Source organism: Manacus candei, unplaced genomic scaffold, assembly GCF_025592945.1.
Source record: "Manacus candei isolate 608988 ecotype Guabito, Panama unplaced genomic scaffold, ASM2559294v1 h1tg000049l, whole genome shotgun sequence".
In the NCBI taxonomy this organism is placed as follows: Eukaryota; Metazoa; Chordata; class Aves; order Passeriformes; family Pipridae; genus Manacus; species Manacus candei.
Genome location: NW_026138097.1, coordinates 4052726 through 4079612, shown reverse-complemented (window position 1 = coordinate 4079612; position 26887 = coordinate 4052726). Strand labels below are relative to the sequence as shown.

Here is a 26887-nt window from a genome sequence, read left to right as displayed (position 1 = left end):
TTCCCAGGTGGAATAGCAATATCAAGTTCACCCTCCTTAAGCCTGTGTTCTCCTGATATTGTTCCACCCTCCTAGGTATCAGAGCAGAGATAACACATTTACAGGAAGGTGAGAGCCTGCATTTGTACAGAGAAGATAAGGAAGGATGGTCCTGCAACCATCCTTCTTGGGCCCAGGGCTACCTGGCTGGAGGTCTCTCCTTACTGATTTTGTCCCCTCTCTCACCACCTTTAACACTTGATCTGACTTGGCTTTACCTCGTTGCATAACACTGTCTTCCTTCAGAGTTTCTTCAGCAGATCCTTGACGAGTGACACTTCAAGTCTTGCGGATCCTAACTATGTCTTTTCCACACTCAAGGCAAGGTCAGAACACTCCTCCTATCCAAAGAGAAAGATCTTCATGAACCAGAGAATAGCGGTGCCTGCCTGGAGTGGATCAGAGCATCCAGGAGATGATGGCTCAGGGGAAGTTATGGACACACATTGCACTTGCCTGCAGTAAGCCCAGAATTGCACTACCTGTGCTCTGTAAGTCACTTGGAACTGGGGAATTCTGTCACAAACCTGTACTCTGAGTATGATTGAAACGCTCATTTTCGAAAGGGGCGCAACTTTGCTCCGCCGTAGAAACTATTAAACGAGTTGTGTATTTCTAAGAAAATCCCCTGAAAGCTCCAAAGACGACGCTGTTAATGAATCCGTGTCTGCCAGGGCGCAGGAATACAATGCTGTGTCCCAATCACCGGACTCGGAGTGCCAGAAGAAGGTCCCACGACCATCTCCCGAAAACGAGAGCCGCTCCACTGGCGCCCGCAGCTCTGTGGGCCCTTGAGCAACCCCTGCTAGGAGTTCGGGGCTGTGGCCCGGGAGTTGCCGGTAGAAATGGATAAAATCGTCGATTCATTAGTTGTCCTGTGAGCACTTGATGGGGATTTCGCTGCCCCCCGTGGTCACTACCAATGGGTGATGCTGCCCCTGGGCTCTGCCTGCAGACACTGGAGGGGAGATAAAGAAGAAAAGCCGTCAGAATTGCTTTTTGCACTGGATGATGTTTCCCAGAAGAAAGCGCACAGAAGTAGTCAGGACCATATGGAGAAGAATTTTAGGTGAATGTCAAGGCGTGCATCAATGGAAGTGTCCATTAGAATTTGCTGGAGGGATGAGTGCGGGAAAGAGAGTTGGATTGGTGGATTGACTGAAGAATGGAAAGCTGCGGGACTAAGCAAAGCAAAGGGAGGAAGAAAAGAAGAAAAGGGGAAGGACGGACTGCAGGAGTTCTCTGAAGGACAGAGAGTAAAGCAAGGAAACAGGAACGGCACGACAGAGGAAAGAGCGATGAGTGTTCCGAGGGAATAATGCTTTACGGAGCAGAGGGAGGGACGGTCGGGAGGCTAGTTCGGGGGCATAGGTCTGTGAAGAACCTGCCAGGCAGGACGAGAGCCTCGAGGGACCTGCACGGCCACCCCAGCCGCGGCCCCCACGGTCCCCGGCCGCCAGCCCTGAGCACCGAGCAGAACCGCGGCCAGCGCCGCCAGCCCCCCTCCCCGCAAGCGCCGCATCCGCCGATCTGCCGGCCGGCCTCTCGCTGCCCCCGACAGCCCGGTTCTCTGCTCCGGCCGGGCCGCGACCCCTTCGCCTACTCTCCCTCCTCTGCCTTCTTCTCCCTCCCCTGGCCACCTCCGACAATTCCGCCCCTGGGCTGAGCTCGTCACCGGCGCCTCTTGGGCTCTTGTCTGGTTCGGGCTGGATGCGGAGGGAAGGCGAGAGCGGCAGAAGCGGGGAGGAGGTCGGGGCTCTGCACCCCGTAGGCTGCCGGGCAGTGTTGGGTAGCAGGAGAGTGGTTTGGTATCTGGGAGCTCAAGATTGACAAGTCATTAGTTCCTTTCACCACCATCGTCTCTTCAGGAACAGGGAACAACTTGTCACACCTGAACTGCATGTACCACCCCACAAGGGTTGAGTTGCATCCAGGCTCAAGGAGTGGCAGCAGGAGCCCCAGGAGATACTGCCCCTGCTACCATGAACTGTCTGTCTGGGTGTGTGCAAGGGAAGGACTCGTGTGTCTGAAAATCCTTGTGTGACCGAGCAGTGAGCTCCCACCAGGGCACCACTGACTCTTGGCCAAATGACCATCCACCACGACTCCAGAGGCCGTTTTCCACCACTACTATGCAACATGTCCTTCCCAGTCTGTCCGTACAACCGAGGTTGCCCCATCCCAGGGACAGAATCTGGCACGTCCCCTTGTTGAACTTCCTCTGGTGGATGATTGCCCAAACCTCTGATTTGAGGTCTCTCTGCAGGGCCTCCCTCTTCCATGAGGCCCTAGAGTGTCACAATGGTCCCTTGATTCCAGGGGAATCTGCAGTGTTCAGTGTTCCAGGTGTTACATGAAGCACCATATTTTCACAATGGCACTGAAATGAGAGAGGATCTCCTTTCTAAATTACTTCTAAATGGCCGCTTGATTCCGTGAGTTCCCCCAGTTTCCCAACAGTCCTTTGGTTCCATGAGACCCTGCAATACTGCTGTGGGTTGACCTTGTCTGGATACCAGGTGCCCACCGAGCCACCCTATTACTGCCCTTCCCAGGCAGACAGGAGAGATAGAATAATATGGAAAATAACTTCTACCTTGAGATCAGGCACTTTACTAAAGCAAAAACCAAAGTTTGTGCATGCATAATTGAAGAGGAAAATAAAAAGATTTATTCTCTACTTCCCGTCAGCAGCCATGCCTGGTCACTTCACGGGAAGTAGGGCTTCACCACACAGAGAGGTCGCTCAGAAGGCAAGTATTGTAAGAAAATGGATTTCGCTCATTTCCTGTTCCATTCCTGAGCTTTTGTAGCTCAGCTGATGCCATATATTCTGCAATATTGCTTTGGTCCATTTGGCTCAACTGGCCTGTCTGTATCCCCTCCCATGATCTTGCCCCCGATTCAAGGGAGGAAGCTGACAATGTGGATGCTGCGCCAGCCCTGCTCAGCAGTTGCCAAAGCACTGGTGTGGTTAACCCCTTTGTATCTCCCAATACAAAGCACAGTGCTGTGACGGCTGCAATGAGAAAATAAACTCCAGCTCAGACAGACCCAACACACATGGGATTCTGAAATGTCTCAGGGTTCGTTTGGTTCCGTGATACCCCCCGTGTCACCACGACACAGCTGTCAGACCTGGCAGTAGAAAAATAAATCAAAAAATTCAGAAGAAATCATCTTAAAGTCGCTAAGCGTGTCCTCTACAGTCCAGAATCTACATATGTGTGACTGCAGATACTTGGGATGAGGGTAGATGCTCAGAGGAATTTATGGGTTTTGATCTAGGAAATCTGTCCCATAGTTTTCACTGCCTTTTCCTCCGTGGACAGTTCCTGATGCGCGGAGGAAGCTCATGTCCAACAGCAGCTCCATCCCCCACTCCTTCCTCCTGGCATGCGAGGGTTGCAGCTCTTGGCACTTCTGCTTCTTCCTGGGCATTTCCCTGGCTGCCCTCCTGGGCAACAGCCTCATCCTCAGCGCCGTAGCCTGCCACCACCACCTGCACACCCCCAGGGACTTCTTCCTGCTCCACCTCTCTCACACCTGGGCTGCATCTGCACCACTGTCCCCAAAACCATGGTCAATTCCCTCTGGAATACCAGGGGCATCTCCTACTCAGGATGAGCTGCACAGGTGTTTTTTACTTTTCTTCTTGATCACAGCAGAGGTTGCCCTTCTCACCATCATGTCCTACAACCACTACGTGGCCATCTGCAAAGCCCTGCACTACAGGACCTTCCTGGGCAGCAGAGCTTGTGCCCACATGGCAGCAGCTGCCTGGGCCACTGGGAAGCGGGTCTGGCCCTGGGACTGCAGGAGCTACCACGTGAGCTGATGATCTTCTGAGCAGTCCAGACATGCAGTGGCTGTCCCTGTCCTCTATTTCCTCCCTTTCTTGCTGCAGAACCAGAAATGACTGTGCTGCTCTGCTGGGCTGCGGCGGAGCAAGGAGATGGGGGAACTGGGGAGAGGTTGGACTGGGAAGTTCCAGTGAGTAGAAAACCCCAATATTCATCTGAAGTGTAGGAGTGGGCAGAGTGGGAGCACTACAGGGCTGAGGTGGCTCCAGGCTCTGGGAGTGGCAGCAGGAGCCCAGGGAGAGACTGCCCCAGCTGCAATGAACTGCCTGTGTGTGTGCGAAGGAAAGGACTCGTGTCTCTGAACACCCCAGTGTGTGTGAGCAGTGCAGCAGTCCAGCTCAGGTGTGGACACCTCTCAGAGCTCTGACACATTTCTGTGTGTGACTCCAGGAAAACCCCCACTGTGCCAGGAAGTTATTAGATCCTTTGCTGTCACCCTTCTGGTGTCCTGTGTAATGATGAAACTAGAAAAGTTGATCATCAGACCCTGTTAATTTTCTAAGAGGAGAAATGTCACTATTGGAAAGAAGTGTCACTGAAGAGGTGAGAAGAGGGAACATCATTGGTTCTTTCAGCCTGTTCCACAGCAGGTCCTCCTGGAGCCCCAGGGACACCTGCAGGAAACCCAGAGGGGCAGAGAAAGGGCTGCCTTTGGCTCTTGCTCTGCTGCTCAGCTGGGCCGGGCTCCTGGCACACAGGGAGCTCCTGGCAAGAGGGCAGTATTGCAGAGAGACAGCTCTGCCCAGGAGCAGCTCCTCTGCACAGCCCAGCAGGGGCGAGGGCACTGCCTGTAGCCACGAGAGAAGAGAAGCAAGGCAGAGAGAGGTTAAAGGCAGCGGAAAGATGGGAGTTGTTCAGCTGAGACTTCCCTTGGGGACACAACTTCACACTCCTCTGCAGAGTAAGTCTACAGGTGCAGGGCAATGTCGCTTGTGTTCCTGGAGGAATCTCCAAAAGCTACCACATCCCACAGCCTTGCGCATCTGTCAGGACTCTCCCAGTTTCTCTGTTGCACAGGAGGAGGATGTTCTCCAGGGTAGGCCTTCCCTGCAGCACCATCAGAGGGATAGTGCATGTGGGTTCCTTCTGCCAGGGATGGCTGTCCGAACATCCGGGGTTGCCCAATCCCAGGGACAGAATCCGGCAGAAGCTCACTTCTTCCAAATGTGTTTGTACGCAATTTTGAGAGTCGGGCTGGCAGTTGGGAGGCAGGGCTGAAAAGAGGAAACAACAGCCCTTATCACTAGGGAAGAAAGTCTTTGACTTTTGGTTCAGTTGGTTTGTCAGCCTGGAGACTCCATGGGGAGCAGGAGTTTCCTGTGCTGGCAACTTTAGTCTGTGAGGAATCTTTGTTTATATGCAATTTTGGGAGTCGGGCTGTCAGTTGGGAGGCAGGGCTGGAAACAGGAAATTACAGCAATTGTCTCCAGCAAGATTTGGCTTGGTGGTGCAGTTGATTTGTCAGCCTGGAGACTCCATGGGGAGCAAGAGTTTTCTGTGCTGGGTCTTGCTTTCCATTGAGTCCCCAGGCTGACAAACCAACTGCACCACAAAGCCAAAGCTTGCCAGCTTTCATTCCAGGGAATAAGGGCTGTCGTTTCCTGTTTTCAGCCCTGCCTCCCAACTGCCAGCCCGACTCCCAAAATTGCTTATAAAGATTCCTCCCACAGCAAAGATGCCAGCACAGAAAACTCTTCCTGCCAATTTAGTCCTTAGGCTGACACACAAACTGCACCAAAAAGCCAGAGTTTCCAGGCTTTCTTACCTGTGGATAAGGGCTGTTGTTTCCTGTTTTCAGACCTGCCTCACAACTGCCAGCCCTACTCCAAAAATTCCATACAAACAAAGATTCCTCCTACACCAAAGGTACCAGCACAGAAAGCTCTTGCTCCCCATGGAGTCCTCAGGCTGACAAACCAACTGCACCACAAAGCCAAAGCTTCCAGGCTTTCTTTCCTGCCGATAAGGGTTGTTTCCTGTTTTCAGACCTCCCTGCCAGCCTGACTCCCAAAATTGCATTTAAACAAAGAAGAAATAACAACCCTTTATTGAAAGGTATATGTATGTTGGCAAAAACATTAACAGAATACAAAAATCTAGAGAGTAGTTCTAGAAAAAAAAAAATGGGTCTGAAAGAATACTTCTCAGTCCTTTAGCGCAGTCCTAATTGTGGCCTGCAGGGGGCGCTGTGGGATCGCTAAAGGTGCAGGGCCTGAAGTACCCTGTCGTGGTCAGCAGGGGGTGCTGTTGGGCTCTGGCGGTCACCACGTGGGGGAGGGGTCCGGAGGGAGTAGTCCCGGATCGTGGGAGGAGCCGAGGAGGAAACGGGGGGTGCTTCCCTCCCTCAGTGGGAGGAAAAGGGAAGGGAAGCAGTCCACTCCCATGGGACTCACCACTGTCCCAGGTAACGGCATCTCAAAACTCCTCCCTTCTCTCCCGTGGGCATGTAACTCTCCGATGAAACACAGCAGATCCGGGGAGCGGGACAGTCAGGCAGGTCGAAGCCAGCAGGATGAGAAGTCGAGTTGACCAGGATGAGTAGCCAAAAAAACCCCAGACCCTCAGTCCCCTTCCCCAAATGTTTGCACACAGACCCCCCATCTCACTCCGAGAGTCAACAACGCAGTCTGCTCAGTTCTCCATCTGGGCGGCCAGCTCCCCCCAGCCTCTGATGGTCCATTAGACAGGAATTCGGCTAGATCTTCCGTAATGCTATTCGGCTCCCTTCCCCCTTTTCCACTCAAACTCTGTCTTTCCTACAGTGAGGGGGGAGGGAGCAGGCGAAAGACAAATTTTCCTGAATTCCTAACCTATATCATTATCCACCCCTAATTTTTCTTTCCCATGCTGCCACACTTTATCAGATTAAGTCTTTGAACTTCATACGTACATACATTATTCTAACTATGTACACATCTACTAAAAGATATATACAAAAGCAGATACAGGTACAGAGTTACATACAGATGCAAATATACAGTTACAGCCAGTTCACCCGAAAATAAGGTCCCCTTGGTGTATACACCGGGTTTCTCCATCTTTCTGCATCACCCAGCAGGTGCAATCAGGCCCTTGGGCAAAAACAATCCCACGAGTGGGTTTGCTTTTGCTCGAGGCAGGGCTAATCCAAACCTTTTTACCTAACATACCTCTCACGTGAATCACTGGGACCTTATCTCCATCCACAGTGTGAAGGGATTCTGATTGGGCAGGGCTGGCTCGGTTGATGGAGCCTCTGGTGTTGACTATCCAGGTAGCCTTTGCTAGATGCTGATCCCAGTGCTTGCATGCCCCCACACCCAACGCTTTCAGGGTAGTTTTCAACAGTCCATTATGCTGTTCAACTTTCCCTGCAGCTGCTGCATGGTATGGGATGTGGTACACCCACTTGATGCCATACTCCTCTGCCCAGGTGGCAACTAAGCTGTTCCTGAAATGTGTTCTGTTATCTGATTCGATGCGCTCTGGGGTGCCATGTCACCACAGGACTTGATTTCAAGGCCCAGGATGGTATTTTGGGCAATGGCGTGGGGCACTGGATGCGTTTCCAGCCATCCAGTGGTGGCTTCCACCATGGTGAGCACATAGTGCTTACCTTGGCAGGTTCGTGGCAGTGCGATGTAATCAACTTACCAGGCCTCCCCATATCTATACTTACTCCAACGTCCATCATACCATAGGGGCTTCAGTCTCTTAGCCTGTTTAATGGCAGCACAGGTCTCACTTGCATCGTATGGGGTACCAGGATATTGTCGATTAATCAGTACCCTCGTTCCTTGGAGGACTATAACAGATGCATTTTATTGGTTCATTTGGGCTGGTTGAGGCGGAAGTTTTGGTTGTAAATAAAATAATAGACCAGAGACCCCATTATAGGCCTGAGACCATAATGACTTCTGGGCAAGGGCTTGAGCTAACACCAATGTACTTATCAGTCCAAAGATCAGCACTGAGAAGGCTTGAGAGTAGATGGTTCCTCTCCCAAGGTCCATGCTTCCTCTGGAGCCGTCTTGGCTCTAGAGTAGTGGATCCATGTGTGTTTCTCTTTCATCCAGATCACTGTGGTGGTGATCATCAGCACTTGGTAGGGTCCATCCCACTTCTCTTGTAGTGGTTCTCCTGAAAGATTCTTAACATAGGATCACCAGGATTAAATGGATGCAATTTACTCTCAGGTTGTTTGGGCTGGTGTTCTAACACCACAGTGGCATATTTCTGCAACTCTTTCCCTCTAGCCATAGTATAATCATACACATATTTATTACCTATTTGATCTAAAGCTTCACTATTTACAATTTGCATCATGTAGGGCCTGACAAACAAAATTTCAAATGGACTCTGTTTTTTCTCTTGACCTTGTCTTGACCCTTAGTCTGATTAGAGAAATAGGTAAAGCTTGATACCAATGAAAATTCGTTTCTTGACATATTTTAGCAAATTGTTGCTTAATGAGGTGATTCATCTTTTCCGCTTGCCCACTTACTTGTGATCTGTAGGGCGTACACAATTGCCAATTGATTTTCAGTGCTTTACTTATTGCTCCCGTCTTTTCCCACTATGAGACAGGGGCAAAAAGTATGAAAACCCATCTTTCCCTAATTTTGAGAGACTGATAGATTAGTGAAAGGTCTTTTGTTAATAGCAGGGCTGTGTTTTTATGGTTTTCTAGTAGTATATGTAAATGCATCACCTCTGTTTTAAGGAAAGGCCACTGTCTTACTGATTTAGGGCTACCTGTTTCTTGGGCTGCCTGTGGATTTAGCTGCACTAAAGCTGCTTCTAGAAAGAATCTGTTGTTAATTGACCCTCCCCTTGACTGAAGTAGTTTCTGTTCTACAGAATGAGTGATTTCAGTGGGTATAATGGAAACAGAGTTAGTGTCTGGGCTATTGGTGGTTATGAGGTTTCTGTTTTGTTTCAGGGATGCTAGTTTAAGAATATTTGTTAAATAGGTTTGGATGGTTTTTAAGGGCCAGTGTGAGGTAGATATGATTGTTACATCTGTTCTGCTCTTAAAAATGTTTGGCATTTCTGTCTTTGCCTCCCATTCTAATTGTTTGATTTGGGTAACGGCCAATTTATGCGTGTTTGTGTTCTGAATGGATTTAGGGGTGTGTATTTTTATCTGTGTCATTTGTTGCAACTTAGTAGGGCATCTTTGGGTTTGTATTGTATGAGGGACTTGTTTGCTTTGCTTTATCAAGCCTTTTGTAGTAACTGTGTGTAAAGGGTTATGTGTTTCTGCAGCTGAAATTGTAACGGATTGTTTCTTTGCTACTTGTTTAGGTTTGGTTTTCCATGTTGTGTATTGCATATTGGTAAAGAGCATTTTAAAATAGTGAGAAGTAAACACTTGATTTAGAGCCCCTCCTAGCATTTCTATCCTTCCCCCCAGCAACACAAAAGAACCTTTTATAATAGCAGATAATTTGTCAATTAGTAACGTTGCCTTCTTGTGACTTAGAAAGTTAAATATGGTAGCTGATAGCTGTATGTCTGCTGTGCTTTGTAGTGTTACCTTTGGTTTGTTAGTTGTGTTGGTAGGTGGATTGTGATGTCCCAGCTGAAATTCTTGCAGCACAAAACCAACAGCTGCTAATGTCAATAGCATGACCAATATATACACTGTCCATCTTAACATCAGTAGCTTTGACTTCACTGATAGTCTTGGCTCGGGCAGGCATATGTTCCATGTGCTCTCCCAGTCTGTATTCTCCTCTTCGGGTTGAAGTAGTAGCTGTAGCCATGTCTGCTGCTCCTCTTCTTCTGTAGCATCTAAAACTGCTTGTCTTTTTATTGGTTCTCTCATCTCGCTGAGCTCAAGTAGCGCAGCTTGGCTAGGATTTCTGGGAAGTTATGTTCTCTTCTTCCTCTTCCATCAGGCTGTCTCCGGCGTAGCAGCTGTTCTGAGGCTGGTGGGGGCTGTGAGTTGGTTCCTTGGTGAGACTAACATGGCATTGGCTTTGTGGCTGTCACGTGATGGTTTTGTAACCAGTGGTGACAGAAGAGACACTTTCACTTCCTCCTTGCGGCAGGAGTTAGATGTCTGTGTGCATGCTGCAGTCGTTCTGCAGCAGTCTCTTGGGTGCTGTGCAGCCAAAGGGAGCCAGTGGACCCCCTTGACCCCCATAATAGCAGTCCGTCCGTTGCCCCCCAAACGTGGCCTCAGTAGCGCTGGTAGTGTGCATTTCTGCAAGCGCTCCGCTCCGCTGTGGTACAGCCGCCGCCACGCCACTCGGTCTGGGAACGTCCGTGAGTGGCGCTGCCACCGCTCCGGCTCCTCCTGCTGCCGCTCCCACCACAAACCACAGCGTGGGTGGTGCCACCGTTGCCACTCTGCTCGGGAGCACGCCCACCACCGCCAGGTCGGAAGCACTGCTGCACGGAGCCGACAGCTCCGGGCGCCAGAGGCGCAGGGGCAGCCACAAACAGAGCAGTGGTGCAGCCAGCAAGCACCACAGCTGAAACTGCAGCTGCCGACTGCGCGCCGCCTGTTGCTGCAGCACCCGTTGCTCTGGCGGCTGCAGTATGAAGCCGGCAGCCCCCCATGCTGCCATTGCCCCAGCTCCAGTTCCTCCTGGTCCCGCGCCCACTGCAGACGGTGCTACCACCGCTGCCGCAAGGTCAGCAGCACTGGTGCCCGTAGCACGGGGCCCCACTGTCGCATAACCAGTGGCGGCAGGCACCGGTGGCACTGTAGCAGCCGCGAACTGGGCAGCACCTGGGGCGGGCGGCATGGCTGCAGGCGGCTCCACTGCGAACCCAGTTGGAGCAGCGGCAGTCCCGGTAAAGATCAGCATGGCTGGTTGCACAGCTGCCACAGCCACCCCGGCAGACCCACGCCATCCAGTGCGCGGCTCCATGGTGGCTCCAGCTGACAGCAGCCCCACCGCCGCAGTGGCTGGGGCCACTGCGGCGGGAAACCCACCAGCTGCGGGCATGGAGTGGGGGGTGCCAGCACATGCAACACATGGCTGTGTCACGAACCCAGCGCCATGCATCCCCACACCACACGCCGCCGCTGCATTGACCCCCTCTAGGGCTCTCTGTCCCCCCCATCCCTCCCCACCAACGTGCACACCCCCTCACACCATTGTTCCCATGCCATGTGGTCGAGAGGGGAGCTGGAGTTGGAGGGGGGGTAAGGGGAATGGAGTCTATTGTCCCGGGTGCATTTGCCTTTTTGTAATGCATGTTTAAAACTATCATAATTTCTTTCCATGAGGCTAGGTTCTTGAGAGCATCCATTTGTCCTTCACTGGATTTTTCAATGAGTTTGCTCCCTATTTTTCTTCAAGATGATACTTGAAGGATACTGGAAGGAGAGTCCATCTTTGTGAGAAGGAAAGAGCCAAGCCCCCATGCAGTGAACCTGGGAGAAATTTAAGGGGTACTTGGCCAGATAAAAGCAGACGTGGTGAGATGTATCTTTGTGTGTGGGAAATTGCTTGGGAGTATTTTTCTCATGCTCAGTGAATGCTTAACTAAAAGGTAGGTATAGAGAAAAGTTACTAACAGTAATTTACTGCTGATGCAAGGGTGTATATAAACCATGAAAGAACTGTAATAAACGATTCCATTAGACCGCATAGGGTCTGTGCCCGAGATGTCACAAACGGCGCCCTGAACGTGAGGCATTCAAAGTTAATCCAGAAAATATAGCTGGAACTCCGGTGACATAGCCCGACTGAACCAAGGAAAGAGACCCTGGTCAGGATTTGACTATGTGCACCTAATACCTCTGCAGGACAGCATGTGAGCAGCTGGGAACTATGGCATATTCACTAACATGAGAACAAAAAAATCAAATGGAGATACTCAAAAAGATGTTAAAGATATATGGCAGTAATATAACCCAGTTATGATTATTAACACTGTTATTTTGGGTGAGAGACAATTGCTCCTGGTTTCTTCGAGAGGGAACTTTGAATGTTTCTGTATCAAATCGAATTGGGGAAGATCTGGGGCGAACGCCAGATGAAAAAGCTTTTAGCTTACTTTCAACATGGCAACAGGTGTTTTCGGCATTAAGTCGTCTGCAAGCCACAAATGTAACTGATTTACCTTCTTTGGCAAGTGCACCCCTCACTGAGAAGGATTCTAAGGAGAAACAATCCCCATTTACTACCCAAGACTTAGACCCTGGTGATCCTCTCGACCCAGCTTGGGTCAATCTTAAAAAGAACCAGGATTTATATCCGCCTCCTGTGGACAATGACTCACCACAAGGTGCCGTGCACACCTTGGGAACAGCCTTGTTAAGCCCCTCACCCCTCGCTGCTGCTTCTGCTGTGCTTGCTAAATTGCCGTTAAATCTCTTGCTCACTAATCCTGCGCTAAATTCCTCGCCCACGAATTCAGCAGCTTGGGTAAAATTCATATCCCTTGAAGCAGGAAACGAGAAAAACAGTGATTCTCCACAATATTGTGGTGCTCTCAAGCAATGTAGAAAGGAAGCCCTCTTGAAAGGGGACATGGACATATTGAGTGCCTTTCCAGTTTGTTACCAGGCCAAGTCTCTACCTGGGAGCAATTACCATATGAAGCAGTTAAGGAAATTCGTATATCTATCAAAGACTATGTGTTGCAATCGGCATTGGCAATGAACTCATTTCAAGCTGTAGCCAAAGGCTATATGATGACCCCACATGACTGGAAAACATTGTGTTTACCCGCATGCAATATACTGTTTGGATTATTGAATACCTTGATCGTGCTATAGCACAAATGAAACATATAGAGATTGATGAACTGATGGGTGAAGGTCGGTATGCAACTGCTATAGCTCAAGTACAGCTGGACAGGGATGTATTCCAGCAAGTTTCACAGGTTGGATTACAAGCACTGAGAAAGGTGCCTGGATCTAAACCCAAGCAATCATTTTCTGCTGTTAGACAGGGGCCTCAGGAACTTTATTTGGATTTTTTTAGATCGTTTACAAAATGCAATTGAGCGACAAGTGGAATCTGAGGAGGCTAAACATTTAATCCTGCTGCAATTAGCAATTGAGAATGCAAATTCTGATTGTCAAAAAGTTTTACGTCCCTTACAATTTTCTAATCCATCTATAACTGACATGATTCGGGCATGCCAGAATGTTGGGACTGAAACACATCGAGTGGATCTGTTAGCTGCAGTTTTATCAAAGCAGACGGTGATAGCTGCTGCACAAGAGACGTCCTGTTATATTTGTGGTCAGAAAGGACATTTTAAAAAAGACTGTAAAGCTAGCAAAAAAGCAGGAGCCCCTGTGAAGCCAACCAGGCTGTGCCCTCATTGTCAAAAGGATTTTCACTGGGCTGTTGGTTGCCAATCTAAATTCCATCAAAACGGCACCCTTCTTCCACCACTGCAGGGAAACAGGAGGGGGAGTGTGAAGCCGAGTGCTCCAACAAGAAATACGGCAGTGATGCTGGCGCAAATGCAGGCACCCTTCGACCAGCCACAGCAGGGAGTGCTGGAGTGGACCTGGCCGTCTCCTGATCAGTCTTATTAACTGATACAGCTGTGCAGGTACTCCCCACGGGGGTCTGAGGACTGCTAGGTAATGGTTACAGTGCATTTTTGTTAGGACACTCATCTATGACTCTTGCAGGATTTTTTGTGCTCCCTGGAATCATAGATGCTGATTATACTGGGGAGATGCACATCATGGCTTGTACACCTCACCCTCCTTTTCACATTAAAGAAGGAGAAAAGGTTGCACAGCTTGTTTATTTCATTGCACAGGGTCCCAAAGGAGAAGGATGTCACACTGGAGGTTTTGGCAGTATGAACATACTACATATTATGTGGGCACAACAAATCTCTTGCAATCATCCAGTGCTGACTTGTTACTAAAGGGTAACCATTCACAGGTTTGGTGGACACTGGTGCAGATGTTATTATCATATTGAACATTGATCGGCCCACCAATTGGCCTTTAAAGACTCCTATTGCTGCAGTCCTGGGTATTGGTGGGACCCAGCTACCTAAACAAAGTGCACAGCCTCTTGACAGGACCAGAAGGACAAATGGGTCAAATTACACCCTATGTGATGAGTGCTCCTTGTACATTATGGGGGAGAGATTGAGTCAATGGGGTGTTTCTATCCAGACAAATTTATCCTAGGGGCCACTGTGATTCCACCCTATCTAAGACTCACCTGGAAAACAAATGTGCCAGTGTGGGTAGAGCAGCGGTCCCTGAAACAGGAGTGGTTGCAAGAACTCCAAAAACTAGAGCATAAATAGTTACAGGCAGGACACATAATTCCTTCTACTAGCCTGTAGAATACATTTGTATTTGTCATTGCTAAGAAGAATAGGAAATGGAGACTGTCACATGATTTGCGAGTCATTAATTCTGTACTAGAACCAGTGGGAGCCCTTCAGCCTGGTCTTCCTTTGCCTGCTATGTTACCTGACTCCTGGTCCCTGATAGTTATTGATCTCAAAGACTGTTTTTTTACCATTCCATTGCATCCGGAGGATGCACTGCATTTTTCTTTCACAGTACCGGCAGTTAATAATCAGGAACCTGCAGAATGTTATCATTGGACTGTTTTATCCCAGGGAATGATGAACAGTTCTACAATGTGTCAAATGTTTGTTGCACAAGTTCTTATACCTGTTTGTGTTTCTTTCCCACAGGTTTTACTGTACCATTACATGGACAACATTCTTATTGCAGTGCCAACAGATGAGCTGTTACAACGATTACTTGCTGTTTTACAGAGAGCATTGCAGCAAGCAGGACTGTGTGTTGCTGAGGACAAAGTTCAAAAACATTATCCGTGGAAGTACCTGGGGTGGAAAATAATCAAAACAGCTATTTTCCCACAGTCACTTAATTTAGCCCTAAACATACAAACTCTTAATGACCTGCAGAAACTGTTAGGCACTATCAATCAGGTGCAACTGCAATTAGGCATATCTACACAACAATTGGCCCCACTGTTTGAGTTGTTAAAGAGCGATCCTAACTTATCTTCACCTCGTTCATTAACTAATGAAGCAAAACAGGCTTTGTCTTCTGTGCTTCAGGCTATTCAGGATAGATACACCTGTTGCATAGTGTTGGAATTACCTTACGGGTTCTATAGTCGGTTTTTCTGCCTCATGCCTTTCCTAAAACAGTAACCACAGGTATTGAAATGTTGACTATGCTCATACAGCGAGGCAGACACCATTTGCAACCCTTAATGGCATGTGATCCTGCAGTAATTTATATACCAGCGGCAAAACAAGATTTTGCTTTTTGGCTTCAACAGCGTATGCCATTGCAGATTGCATTAGCAGAATTTACTGGAGAGATAAAATTTTCTCTTCCTCGTCACAAGCTGTTACATTCGCTGTCAGCCTTGCCTTTGCAGTTAGAGACCCACCTTTTTTGAGCCCCTATCCCAGATGTTTTAACGGTTTTTATAGATGGATCGGGGGCAACGTGAAAAGCCGGGATAGCATGGAAAACAAACAGTGATAAATGGACCTCAGCTGTAACTTTTGTTACAGGCTCTACACAGATAGTGGAACTGACAGTTGCTGTTCATGCCTTTAGTCTTTTTTCACAGCGCCCTTTGAATGTTGTTGCTGACTCACTTTATGTCGCGGGTATTATTCAGCACTTAGAGAAAACATTTCTCAAAACAGTTTCTAATCAACAATTATTTTCACTCCTTAGGCAGTTGTTATTTTTATTAGAACACCATCAACATGAATATTTTGTTTTACATATTCGGTCACGTTCAATATTGCCAGGCCCAATTGTTACAGCGAAATCAAATAGCAGACTCCCTTGCTGCAGTGAAAAAAAACCCTAATGCCTATCAACAGGCCGAACTTTCACATGATTTTTTCCATCAAAATGCCAAAGCTTTGCAACGGTTCTATGGTTTGACAAGAGAACAGGCTCAAAACATTAATCACAGTTGCCCTGATTGCCAGGATATAAGTCCTTTGCCTTTGCCACATGGTGAGAACATTTGGGGCTTACAGCCCTGTGACATCTGGCAAACTGATGTTACTCATTATCCCTCCTTTGGTAGACTAAAATACATTCACCTGTCTGTTGATACCTGTTCACATATGCTTTTTGCCACTGCTCATGCTGGAGAGAAAAGCCGTGATGTTTGCTGTCATTGGTTAACTTGTTTTTCAGTAATGGGTGTGCCAGTTTAAATTAAAACAGATAATGGCCCTGCCTATATGGCTCAACATACTCTGATTTTTTTACAAAATTCGGGAATTCACATTCCACATTCTCCTACTGGTCAAGCAATTGTTGAACGTGCTCACCACACCCTGAAAGACATGCTACATAAACAAAAAAGGGGGACTTCCCCGGGTATTACTCCACAAGAATAGTTATGGAAAGTAATCTATGTTTTAAATTTTTTGAATCAGGTTGATAATGACACTTATGTTTCTCAACATTTTCCTAGGCTCCCATGGCAAACCACACCTTATGTGAGATATAGGGACCCTGAAACGGGTCAATTGAGTTCTCCAATGGAATTAATAACATGGGGGAAAGGATATGCTTGTGTCTCCACAGATAGGAGACTATGCTGGATTCCTGCTCATTTTGTCTGGCCAGTTGATACCTCAGTTAACAACAATGCTGATGCTGACAACAGCAACAACAATGCATCAGAAAGTGAAGCAGCATGAGAGACTGGGTGATATTTGCAAAGCTGCTGGGACTGCTAACGGTAGTGGCAGTAACTCAAGGATGGCCGGTGGCTCAACTGAAACAGAACATATGGGTTACATTAGCCAATGTAATGGGTCAGGATACCATGTGTCTTAGCACTGCAACACCTAACAATCGTTCTTTGACTTGCTTAGTAGGTGTACCTCTAGATCCACAGGAATTGTTCACTCATTGTAATCACTCATTGCATACACCATCCTCCTGCCAGAATCTTATGAGAAATGACACTTATGACTCCTGGGCTGGGTGGTGGTCATGCCATGTACCTATGTCAGCCTTGTACAAATACCTCTCAAGAATTGTAATTGTTAGGATCCTTGGGTGCATATAGATGCATAATGTTTAGGAACAATACTAGCACCTCATGGAATGTGACAGGTACCGTTCCATTTAGTAACATGTCTCTATGGTAATGTAGATAACAGTAACCTATCCTTTTCAAATCACATGACCTTACCATCTGGTCTTTTCCTCCTTTGTGAAGGTAGAGCTTGGGCTTCGGTACCAACACAAATTATTGGAGGACCTTGTACCATAGGAAAAATAATCTTGTTCATTCCTAATATAACAATGATCTTTGAACACCGTAATAGATACGGGAGACATGTACACACCTTTACTAGTGAGTGTAGGGATGACATATAATTTTGGAATCAGGGGACAAGAATTGCTGCCTCTTTCCTAGGACCTGGAGTGGCAGCTGCAAAAGCTTTAACTACATTAAATAGATTAGGATGTTGGTTAGCAAAACAGAAAAATGCTACTAGTCAGGTTATTACAGATTTATTGAATGATGTTCATACAGACCGTGAGACATGCTACTTTGCAAAATAGAGCTGCTGTTGACTTTTGCTTTTAGCACAGAGACATGGATGTGAAGAATTTGATGGAATGTGTTGCATGAATTTGTGTGATAAATCAACCTCCAGTCACAAAAGCTTGCAACAGTTACAGGACCTAAGGAAGAAGCTGATGGTGAACGACAGATGGAACCTCTTTAAAGGATGGGATTGGACTTTGGGATTAGGGCCATGGGTGAAGAAGATTCTAATATGTGGCTTGGTTACAGTGTTGGGTCTATTGGGGATGATTCTCTGTTTACCATGCTTGATTGGGATTGTATGATCTATGATAGAAAAGGCAATACATCAAGCCTTGGTGGTACAAGTCCTTAGAAAATAAAGAAGGGAGAGATGGAGGGAACCAAGATTACATGACCTTGGGAGAAACTTAAGGGGAACTTGGCAAGATAAAAGCAGACGTGGTGAGATGTATCTTTGTGTGTGGGAAATTGCTTGGGAGTATTTTTCTCATGCTTAGTGAATGCTTAACTAAAAGGTAGATACAGAGAAAAGTTACTAACAGGAATTTACAGCTGATGTAAGAGGGTATATAAACCGTGAAAGAACTGTAATAAATGATTCCATTATGCTGCATGGGGTCCGTGCCCGAGATGTTATGCCCCCAGGTCCTGTGTGTTATCAAAAGGCTGCAAGGAGAAGGGCTAAGGCAGCAACTGCTTTTGCCCCAGCCCGTTTTACTCTGTGGGAGCTGTAGTGGACACTGTGGACTCTGCCATCTGGAAAGTGCTTCAGGCTACAGCTAGCTGAGAAGAATGTGCGGTGCAGAGCAGGGTGGGTAGTGTTTAAACACTGCAAGGCCAAAAGGACTGCCACTGCATTGTGAGTGCACAGAAGGGTGTAATTAGAAGGGATAGGTCAACGAAAGCTTTCTTTCTTGGCACACTTCCCTTTTTGAGCTAGAGCTGGAAAGTGCTCTGTTTCGCTGCAAATGAGATGTTGGGACACAGTCAGTCAAACTGCTTGTGTGGAAGCAGGCAAGAGCCTGCTTTCTCAGCTCTTCGGACCTTCCCATTCTGTCTCTCTTGCAATGTGCTTGTAAATGCAAAAGTTTCCAACTCCATTTTGCACACATTTTGCACATTTGCACATTTTGCACACATTGTGCTGCAAGAAAGGTTCTTTAGGCTCCTGCTTTGCACTGTCTTTCTCAACTCCAACAATAATCAGGCACTTTCTGTCTCCTAAGCCTGAAGCAGTAGCTACACGGTTCGCACAGAAGAGTGAGAGGGAGATGCACACTTTGGCCTCTGCAAGCCTTGAAAGTGTGTGTGGGGACTTGCAGCTGAGAGGGAAGGTGCAGAGCAGGGCAGTGAGAGAGCAGTTTACAGGCAGTTAAGTGAAGGGGACTGAGCTTGATTGTGGTGCGAGTATAAGGTTCTGAGAACGCATGCTTCGTGGCGGTGCGGGCCCGGCCCCGGAACACGTGCTTTGCAGCGGCACGGGCCCGGTCCAGCCCCAGAATGCGTGCTTTGCGGCAGTGTGGGCCCAGCTCAGCCCTGGGCGCATGCGCAGCAGCGCAGCCCGGCCCCAGGCGCAGAAAGGAGCGAGAGAATGGGAGTTTCGCCTGTGCGGACAGTGCCATCGTGGGAGATGAGAGGGGAGCCCCCGAACACACAGAAGAGAAGGACAACTCTAATCCCGGGCAGATGGAGCTCGTTCAGCCCTGTAAGACCTTCCATCTAAAAGAAGGTCACTCTAAACACACCTACGTCCTGAGGACCTTGCTGCCACTGTCCAAGCTCGCTCGGCCCCGGCAGATGAACCTTAGGATTAAAGGGTGGGTTCAGTTCAGCGTATACTGTGGCTCATCTAAAAAATCCATTGCGCAGGCTCAAAGGCCCTACCTGCATTTGCAAAGCCCTGTGTCACCAGTGCGCTTGTAACAAATGTGGGTAGAGACCTTTCCCAAATCTTCGTTTGCGAAGACTGGCCATGATAAGGTTCTGAATCGAAGGGGCAGTGTGCAGCAAAATTGTTTACACTTTGTATTTTCTATACCAGATGTGGCAGAAGAGAGAGCTGGGGCTGGTCTTTTGTTCACTGGGTAGCCTATACTCTTTACCTGAAACACTGGGCCTAGCTGTTTTCCTTCCTTTCTCCACCTCCCTTGCAGTCGTTTACATACCACCTTTACTTAGCTTCCCTTTTGTTGTACGGCCTTTTCCTACCCCTCCCTTGCCTCACCTTGCCTGGCTTTGCTTTGCCTGCCCCTCCATTGACTTCCTTATCTTGCCTACCCCTACCTCTCTGTGTCTGGCCTACCCATACCTTGCCTTAGCTGGCCTACTTTTCCCATCCCTTGCCTTGGTTGCATACATACCTCTAACTCTCCTGGTCTTGCCTGCCTCTGCATTGCCTTGCCTTCTATAATAAAAAATAAGAAAAAGAAAATAGTTTATATAATAGTTTAAATAATAGTTTATATGTATAAATAATGCTTTTCTTTTTACAGTAGAACAGTATTCTGATACCAAACACTTTAGGTCTTAAACAACATTTACCAAACTAAAAAACATTTACAAAATATTTACAGAACTAAAACTTAGGAGTTCATTCAGTTCAGAAAAGCAGATTTTATTTTAAACAGTAGCACATACAGAAAACATTTTCAAAATATACATATATCATAAACTTCCTGTGATTTATAAATTGCTAGAATTATAACTGGAACCAGGCAGAGTTTCTGCATCATAGCCTTCCTATGAATTGGATGCTTACATGTGTCATTGGTATAGTCACGCAATAACTACTAGCAGCTCATGGAAAAAAACCCACTCAGCTTGTTTATTTACTATCTCCTGCAGGTTTCAGGTACCTGACTAAGTATTTTAAATACAGAAATGTTATTTTTAACAAGTGTAGCAAATCATGAACTTTAGGGAAATACTTTATGCACATAAATACAAATTTGAGTGATTGTATACATCTCTGCAGCATTTTGGTAAGGAAAGAAGACAACTTTTCCTAAAACTTTTCCCTTTATTAAGACACAGGACAAAGATTAAAATAATCAAAAGTTGCTTACATTTCTATATGTTTAAAAATACCATTACATTACCATTTTTCTTGTGTTTCACCAGAGCTTAACAAGTGCCAGAATTTGCTACATATAAATATCCTAACCCATCCACCATTTATTAATTCACTATAGAAATATTTTCTACATAAGTCTATCTGCTTAAAATACTACTTCAATATAACACTTTAATAGGAAAAAATCCCTACATCATCAGAAGATTCAGCTTGCAGATAATTTTCAATGCACTAAAACACAAAATGAAGCTGCTTAAATTATGGCAAATAACTTTGTTTTCTCATCTGGGGTGTGTGTTGTGTTTGAACAACATGTGCAAACAGATTAAGAATAAATGGTGATCACTTCACGTCCACTGCCTCGGACTAGGAGAACTCTATCCAGACCTTCTGTCAGAACTTCCAGAAACTCCATGTCTGCAATATCGTTAGGTCAAGGAATTTATTCAGAAGAGAAACAAAGTAGCCAGTAATCTCTCAGAAAGTCTAACATACAATGCAAAAATTGAGTTCGACATTTAATCAAGGAGTTTTTTCCTCTGTCACCTTTTACTGTCCCGTTACCTGGCTGGTCAAATGAAAGTGAGGCCTAACTTGGGACAAGTTCCTGGTTCTGCCATATAACCCATAGAAAAGATATAAATAAGAGATTTTAAAATGAGTTCAAAATTGAGAAATGCTTTATATTAATAAAAAACCCTCACCACTATCAATACTTTTTAAAACTTTCTTCGTGGAATCAAAGGTCATTTTCTTAAAGGCAAACTTACGTTTACCATGGTTATTAATGGTTACCCCAACAGGTAGACAGGAAACGGCACAATCACAAAAATCAAATTCCCAATTTCAAGAAATATGGAATCAATACAGTAGTGGATACAGTTTTCATCCCCTTTTCTGTTTTTAGGAGGTCCAGGCATATTCAGGAGAACTAGCTGAGCATGCTGTGATTTATTGAGCACTACTCCATTGAGCTTCACAGCAGTGTGCATTCTTCTCACATTTGACTGATTTCTAGCATGTGAAGAAATATTTTTAAGCATGTTATAATACTTACATATTTGAATTATACACTACTTATTTGAATTTATAAGTTTAATCTATAAGCACATAAAATAAACAATTTTCATGGACACCAGTATTTGTACACATTCAAAATAAATGAGAAAATGCAATAATTTGAAAAGAACATTTAACTCTGAAATTCAAAGAGTTCTAAGCAGATTGCCAAAATGCACACATTTTCCAGTTGTCAGTTATCTTTTAACAAGATGAATCAAAACCTTGTTTTCAACAGAAGTTAAAGTTCAGTCAGAAAACACTGAGAATCCAGTTTATGGACCTACACAAAAAAGTAACTGGATTTGTACAAGAATTTCCAAACAAGTAAATTACAGGCAAGCACTGTAAAGATTTATGTTGTACAGTACAAGATTTTACCCATGGTCCTTTGGAAACATTACTAAATTACTATAATCTGGTGAAGAAAATTCAGAAACACCATAGAACTTTGAAAACATTACTAGTTTTTCATGTCATAAGAGTAAGGCAGTAAGGACTGAACTGAAATTGAGCCTCTCCCCTTAAATTATTAACATTAACTAATGTTTTCCTTGTTGCATCTACAACTATAATTGTTGTAAATTCGTGCACAGGAAGAAAAAAATGCCGGGATTTCAAAGATGTCCTTATTTTAGTATTATTTAGTTGTTTTTTGGAACAAAAAGAAGTGTCCTTACAGTTCCTGAGAAACTGCTACCTGTGTAAAATTAGTCAAGACTGGAAATTCGCTACAGTGTGACACAAATATCCAAACTCTACCTTAGCCCATTTATGCAAAAGATCTGCTGCCCAAAAGTAGATGCTTTACAAACAAAAAATAAAAATTAAAAGGCATTTGGCCTGAAGTTTAGTGGACAATGGAGACCAGCCCTATCAACTTAATTGATTCTCTCCCCTCTGCTACCTCCAATCTTCCCCCCATGAGAGAATGACATTTCTAAAGCTGAGTTTATCAGTCCCTCTTGGGGGATCTTCTATCACAGAGGCCATCTATCCTAAGAACCAACTGTACAAAACCCATATATGGAACAGAAGAATGCTTGAAGCTCCATTTTGCAGAAGCAGAACTGCATCTTGAGAACACCAAAGAACTATGAAGAGAGGCAAGAGTGTGTAACTGAGATGTACAAATATTGAAGCTGAAACACTGTTCAACTAAAAATAAAATGCAGGACGTAAATTTGTGACAGAGGAGGCAAAAATTCAGCACTGAAATAAAGGCTCACATTGTGTACAATGTAAACTGAGGCTAACTAACATCAAGCACTGGTAGAACTGAAATCATACATGGTACACAAAGTAAGCTTCCTAAATTTTCATAAGAAGTTCAACTTGTTAAACAGAAAAAATTAGGAAAATGTTGAACTCTGAAAAAAAGAAGAGCAGTCAAGTGAGTTCCACTCAAGAGAAGTACTATCCCATTTTTGTGTGCTGTCATACCCAATGTATGCCTGAACTTGTGTTATTTCTACACCTGTACAGGTTGGCAGAAAGCAGGCAATAACTGACTTTTGATGAAACATGAAAGTTGCCTTTGTGAACAAATAATTCTTATTGTCCGAGTAATTCTATCACAATGGGGGGCTATTTTTCCAGAATAAAAATATATTCACTTTTTAATGTAGTTAATTAGAAAATTAAACATTAAACTGGTGCAGAGGAGTACTGTCAAGTTTTACATTTATATTGAAACTAAACCACATGTTTTGTTACTTACCTTGAATAGAAAGTTGATAATATTTAAGAGAACATTACCAAGTCACGATGATGAATATTTTTTTCAGTGATATCTGCTAGCTCACAGTATATTAAATAAGGAACAAAAGAATAAAGGTACTGCAAATTATGAGTTAGAAACATGCATACAATGTACAGGACCACAAGAAGCAGAGAACACAGTCTACGTTGCTTAAATGAAATGAAATTTAGACTTACAGATTTCCCCATTCTCTATGTGAAAGGGAAGCAAATGCATAAAAAAACAATTGCCATCAGGTACATTTTAAAGTAAACAATACTAATATATTGTACAGGCACACCAACTTTGAACTGTAATTTCTATCCCAACTACACATAGTAGTTTAAAAAAAAAATCTGGAATCTGTGTCTTGCACAGTTCTAAAGTAGTGATAGGAAATACTTCTTAGACATTAATGAAAAAAAAACCCCTAAGGATTAGAGTATAATGAAACCCAGAACAATGCTTTAGAGAATGAGAAAGATGATTTTTGGAATTTGCAAAAGGCAGACTGTTTCTAAAGAGGTCAAAGCAAATCCACAAAACAAATTAGGATTTTAAGGTGTTGATTTTAAGTATGTTTTCTAACTCTATTTTCTACAAGTCCTAGATTTAAGATACGTTTTCTTTAGATATTAAGATTTCCCCTGACATCCACAGTTTTGGTTTGGTCATGTGCAGAAAATAATTTAGGCTATGCTTCTAAGTGTATTCTTCCAGAAGTCAAAAAAATGTGTGTGTGTGCTTAAAAACACAAGATGAGGAAGCAAACAAGATGACTTCTTTCTGTCATTGCTCTTGTGTCTACTACATTGGTTTGACATAGGCAATAGTTCTTATCCATTTAAGAAAAAGTCATTAAGGAATATCTAAACAGGAAATACTTAATATAGCAAGACATACATATTTGCACAAGTTTTATAATGCTTTAATTTACAGAACAAGGGCTGAATGCCCATTTAAAAATCACCAACAACGAGCAAACAAACAACCACAACCCAAAGCACCCCCCACAACCAACCACAAAAACACCCACAAACCAACAAAAAAGCCACAAAACCCAAAACAACCCACACAATAAAAGACACCCAAAAAACATCCACCCAAACCCATAAGCTAAATATGTTGAAGCTAAATATATCTGTTGCCTTGGTACTCCTTCTAGTCCAACAAAACACAGGAAATAAGACAGGGATATATACAGTACTTTGGCACCCACAGGAAGACAGAAAAACATTAAGCATTTTAATATAGATGCTTTCTGGTACAATCCAGAAGTTGAGTTTACAATTTGAAATCTGTCATTTAAACTTCATTCACTACATTCTTGTGTATGAGTCTTTACAGTCACTACTATTCCACCCAAGTTCATGCAATTTTTGTTAGAATGGCATTTAACTGAAGCACATAAAGAGATTAATTTTTTATTGTTTTAAATAAACAAGAATCTCTTAAAAAACAAACCCTAGAAAATGACAAAAACAATCAAATAAAAAATCCCACACATTAAAATACACACAATGAAATACAAAACTCCCAACACCATATGTATACTTACGGTTTCATGTTGAAAACATCTTTAAAGCCAGACACATTTGAATCTTTGGTTTTATGCTTTTCAGCTGCAAACTTTTCTTTAGTCCAGGTCATTTGCACTTTTTCTGGCACAGCAGCAGCCACACTTGCTTCAACTGCTGGAGCAGAGTGCGAGGCAGTATTTCTATCATGGATCAGCTGGGCCTGGTTACAAATCAAATAATCATCCCAAGATTCAGCCAAAAAGAGCATTTGTAAATTACATATTATTAAAATTTTGAAAAGGAATTTCATAGCAGTGGAATAAAAGCTACAGAAAAGTCCACCTTATTTGTGAAACAAATGCAAGAGAGGTTCACTTCAGCATGACGTGAAACTGCTTGTAAAAATGTACTTATTTGCAGGATTACACCTGACCTGGAAGATTATTTTTGTAATGAACTAAAGTGAGGTTGAATTCCAGATGGTATTTTATTTTATTTACACCAAGGTGTTTTGCCAGTGAAAAACTTGAAAGCCAGTGCTCTCATTGTTCCCCAGGTAAGTTATTTTCTCAGATACTGCTGTAAACATCATCCATTTTGCATGCCTTTAGCTGAACTGAAGTCAGTATGGGACTTGCCATATTGAAGGCTAGCTATAGATTTAGATTATTAGGTTACACTATTTATGCATGCGAGAGCATACTACATAACAAAATCCAATCAATATAACCATGAAGGGACCTTCTCTTCCCTTTTAATAGTAGAAACTCGAATCAACTTCAAGAACTTAATATTATTCTTCCCACATGCCTATGCACTTCCGTGTTCTCCATTTTCCAGCCCCCTTGCTCCTTTTAAGAAAAAAGGGATGAAATATTTAACACATTATTTACTTTCTCTTGTAATACTTGGTCCATAGGTTTTTCTATTTGCATAAAATGGAATAAAAATACAGTACTTTTGACTCTTAAAATTATAAGTGAATTGGTATTTGGGCCGGGAGGATTCTTTCTGCAGTTTGGGGCTTTTTGTTTTGGAGGTGACATTTCTTTTTTCTGTGGTCTTGTTTGTTTGTTTGTTTTTTAAGATATTTAACAGTCCTGAAAGCTATTCAGAGACTTGATAAATCGTGAGTTGAAGCTCCTGTTCCATTTGGGAACCTCAATTATTCACACTAGACATACTTATGTCCCTCCACATATGTGATGATTCAGAAAAATCGATTTCATTCAGGTCAATCAAAAGCATGAATAAAAACCAAACAGATGAAAATACTACTTTTGATCTCTGAACAGCCATTCCTCTAATGATTCACAAACTGTAATTGCAGCCGGTTTTAAATGCCTTAGAGTTTCTCTATACTCCCTAAATTATTTCCCTAGTCCCTATCCTTGAGGATTTCCAAATCCTAGAGTTCAATTCTGAGCTTCGCATAAATATCTATTTGTTTGACGGTCTTCCTTTGGTGATTAAATCATGAGTCAAAACCACAAATTAGAAGTTACTGTAAATACAGTTCTATCATGAGAATGAAAAAAGCTAATGAATACATGTCAATACTGTAAATACCATTGCAGCAGTATCCAATGAACTAAACTTTCAAGGTAACAACCATAAGATGAGTTCTCCCACTATGCTTTAGTGGGAGACAATTTGCCATTTTTAGAAAGACAGTGAGGCCAAGAGAAATTCTAGACCTATAACACGTTTATAAAAATCCAAAGACAGCAAAAGCACATTTTTGTTAGTGCTGTTTTGATAACAAATTAAAATACATGAAACACATGCTGTTCTCATATGCCATGAAGAAAAGGAAACACAAAGGTATACAGCACTTCTACAAATTAGGCTACACATCCATAGATATGAGCAACACTTCAAGTGCACCCTAAAAGCATTGATTACATCAGTCCATTTCCTTTCAGAAATCCATGTGGAATGTAGTAATGACAGTTATGGGTTAGTAATGGCTTGCAAATAAGCATAGAAATCTCCTCAGATGACCTAGAATATCAATACGGTCTCCCAGAAGCTTCAGGACTTCAGTACAGGAACTATAAAGGAAGTCAATAGCT

The 26887-nt window shown here is 44.4% G+C and overlaps 2 protein-coding genes across 9 annotated transcripts in view; both read right to left on the bottom strand.

Annotated features, from left to right (window-relative positions):
* Window positions 1-26887, bottom strand: part of LOC127476175 (uncharacterized) — a 320718-nt gene that overhangs the window by 146974 nt on the left and 146857 nt on the right. The gene's annotated exons all lie outside the window — the stretch shown is intronic.
* The window catches only part of LOC127476171 (solute carrier family 12 member 7-like), a 29256-nt gene continuing 22251 nt past the window's right edge, over window positions 19883-26887 (bottom strand). The window contains exons 12-14 of the mRNA XM_051798745.1: window positions 24851-25032; window positions 21373-21506; window positions 19883-20909 (exon numbers count right to left, since the gene is read on the bottom strand). Coding sequence (XP_051654705.1) covers window positions 20818-20909; window positions 21373-21506; window positions 24851-25032 — 408 coding nt within the window. The 3' untranslated portion in view covers window positions 19883-20817. The remainder of the gene's footprint in view (window positions 20910-21372; window positions 21507-24850; window positions 25033-26887) is intronic.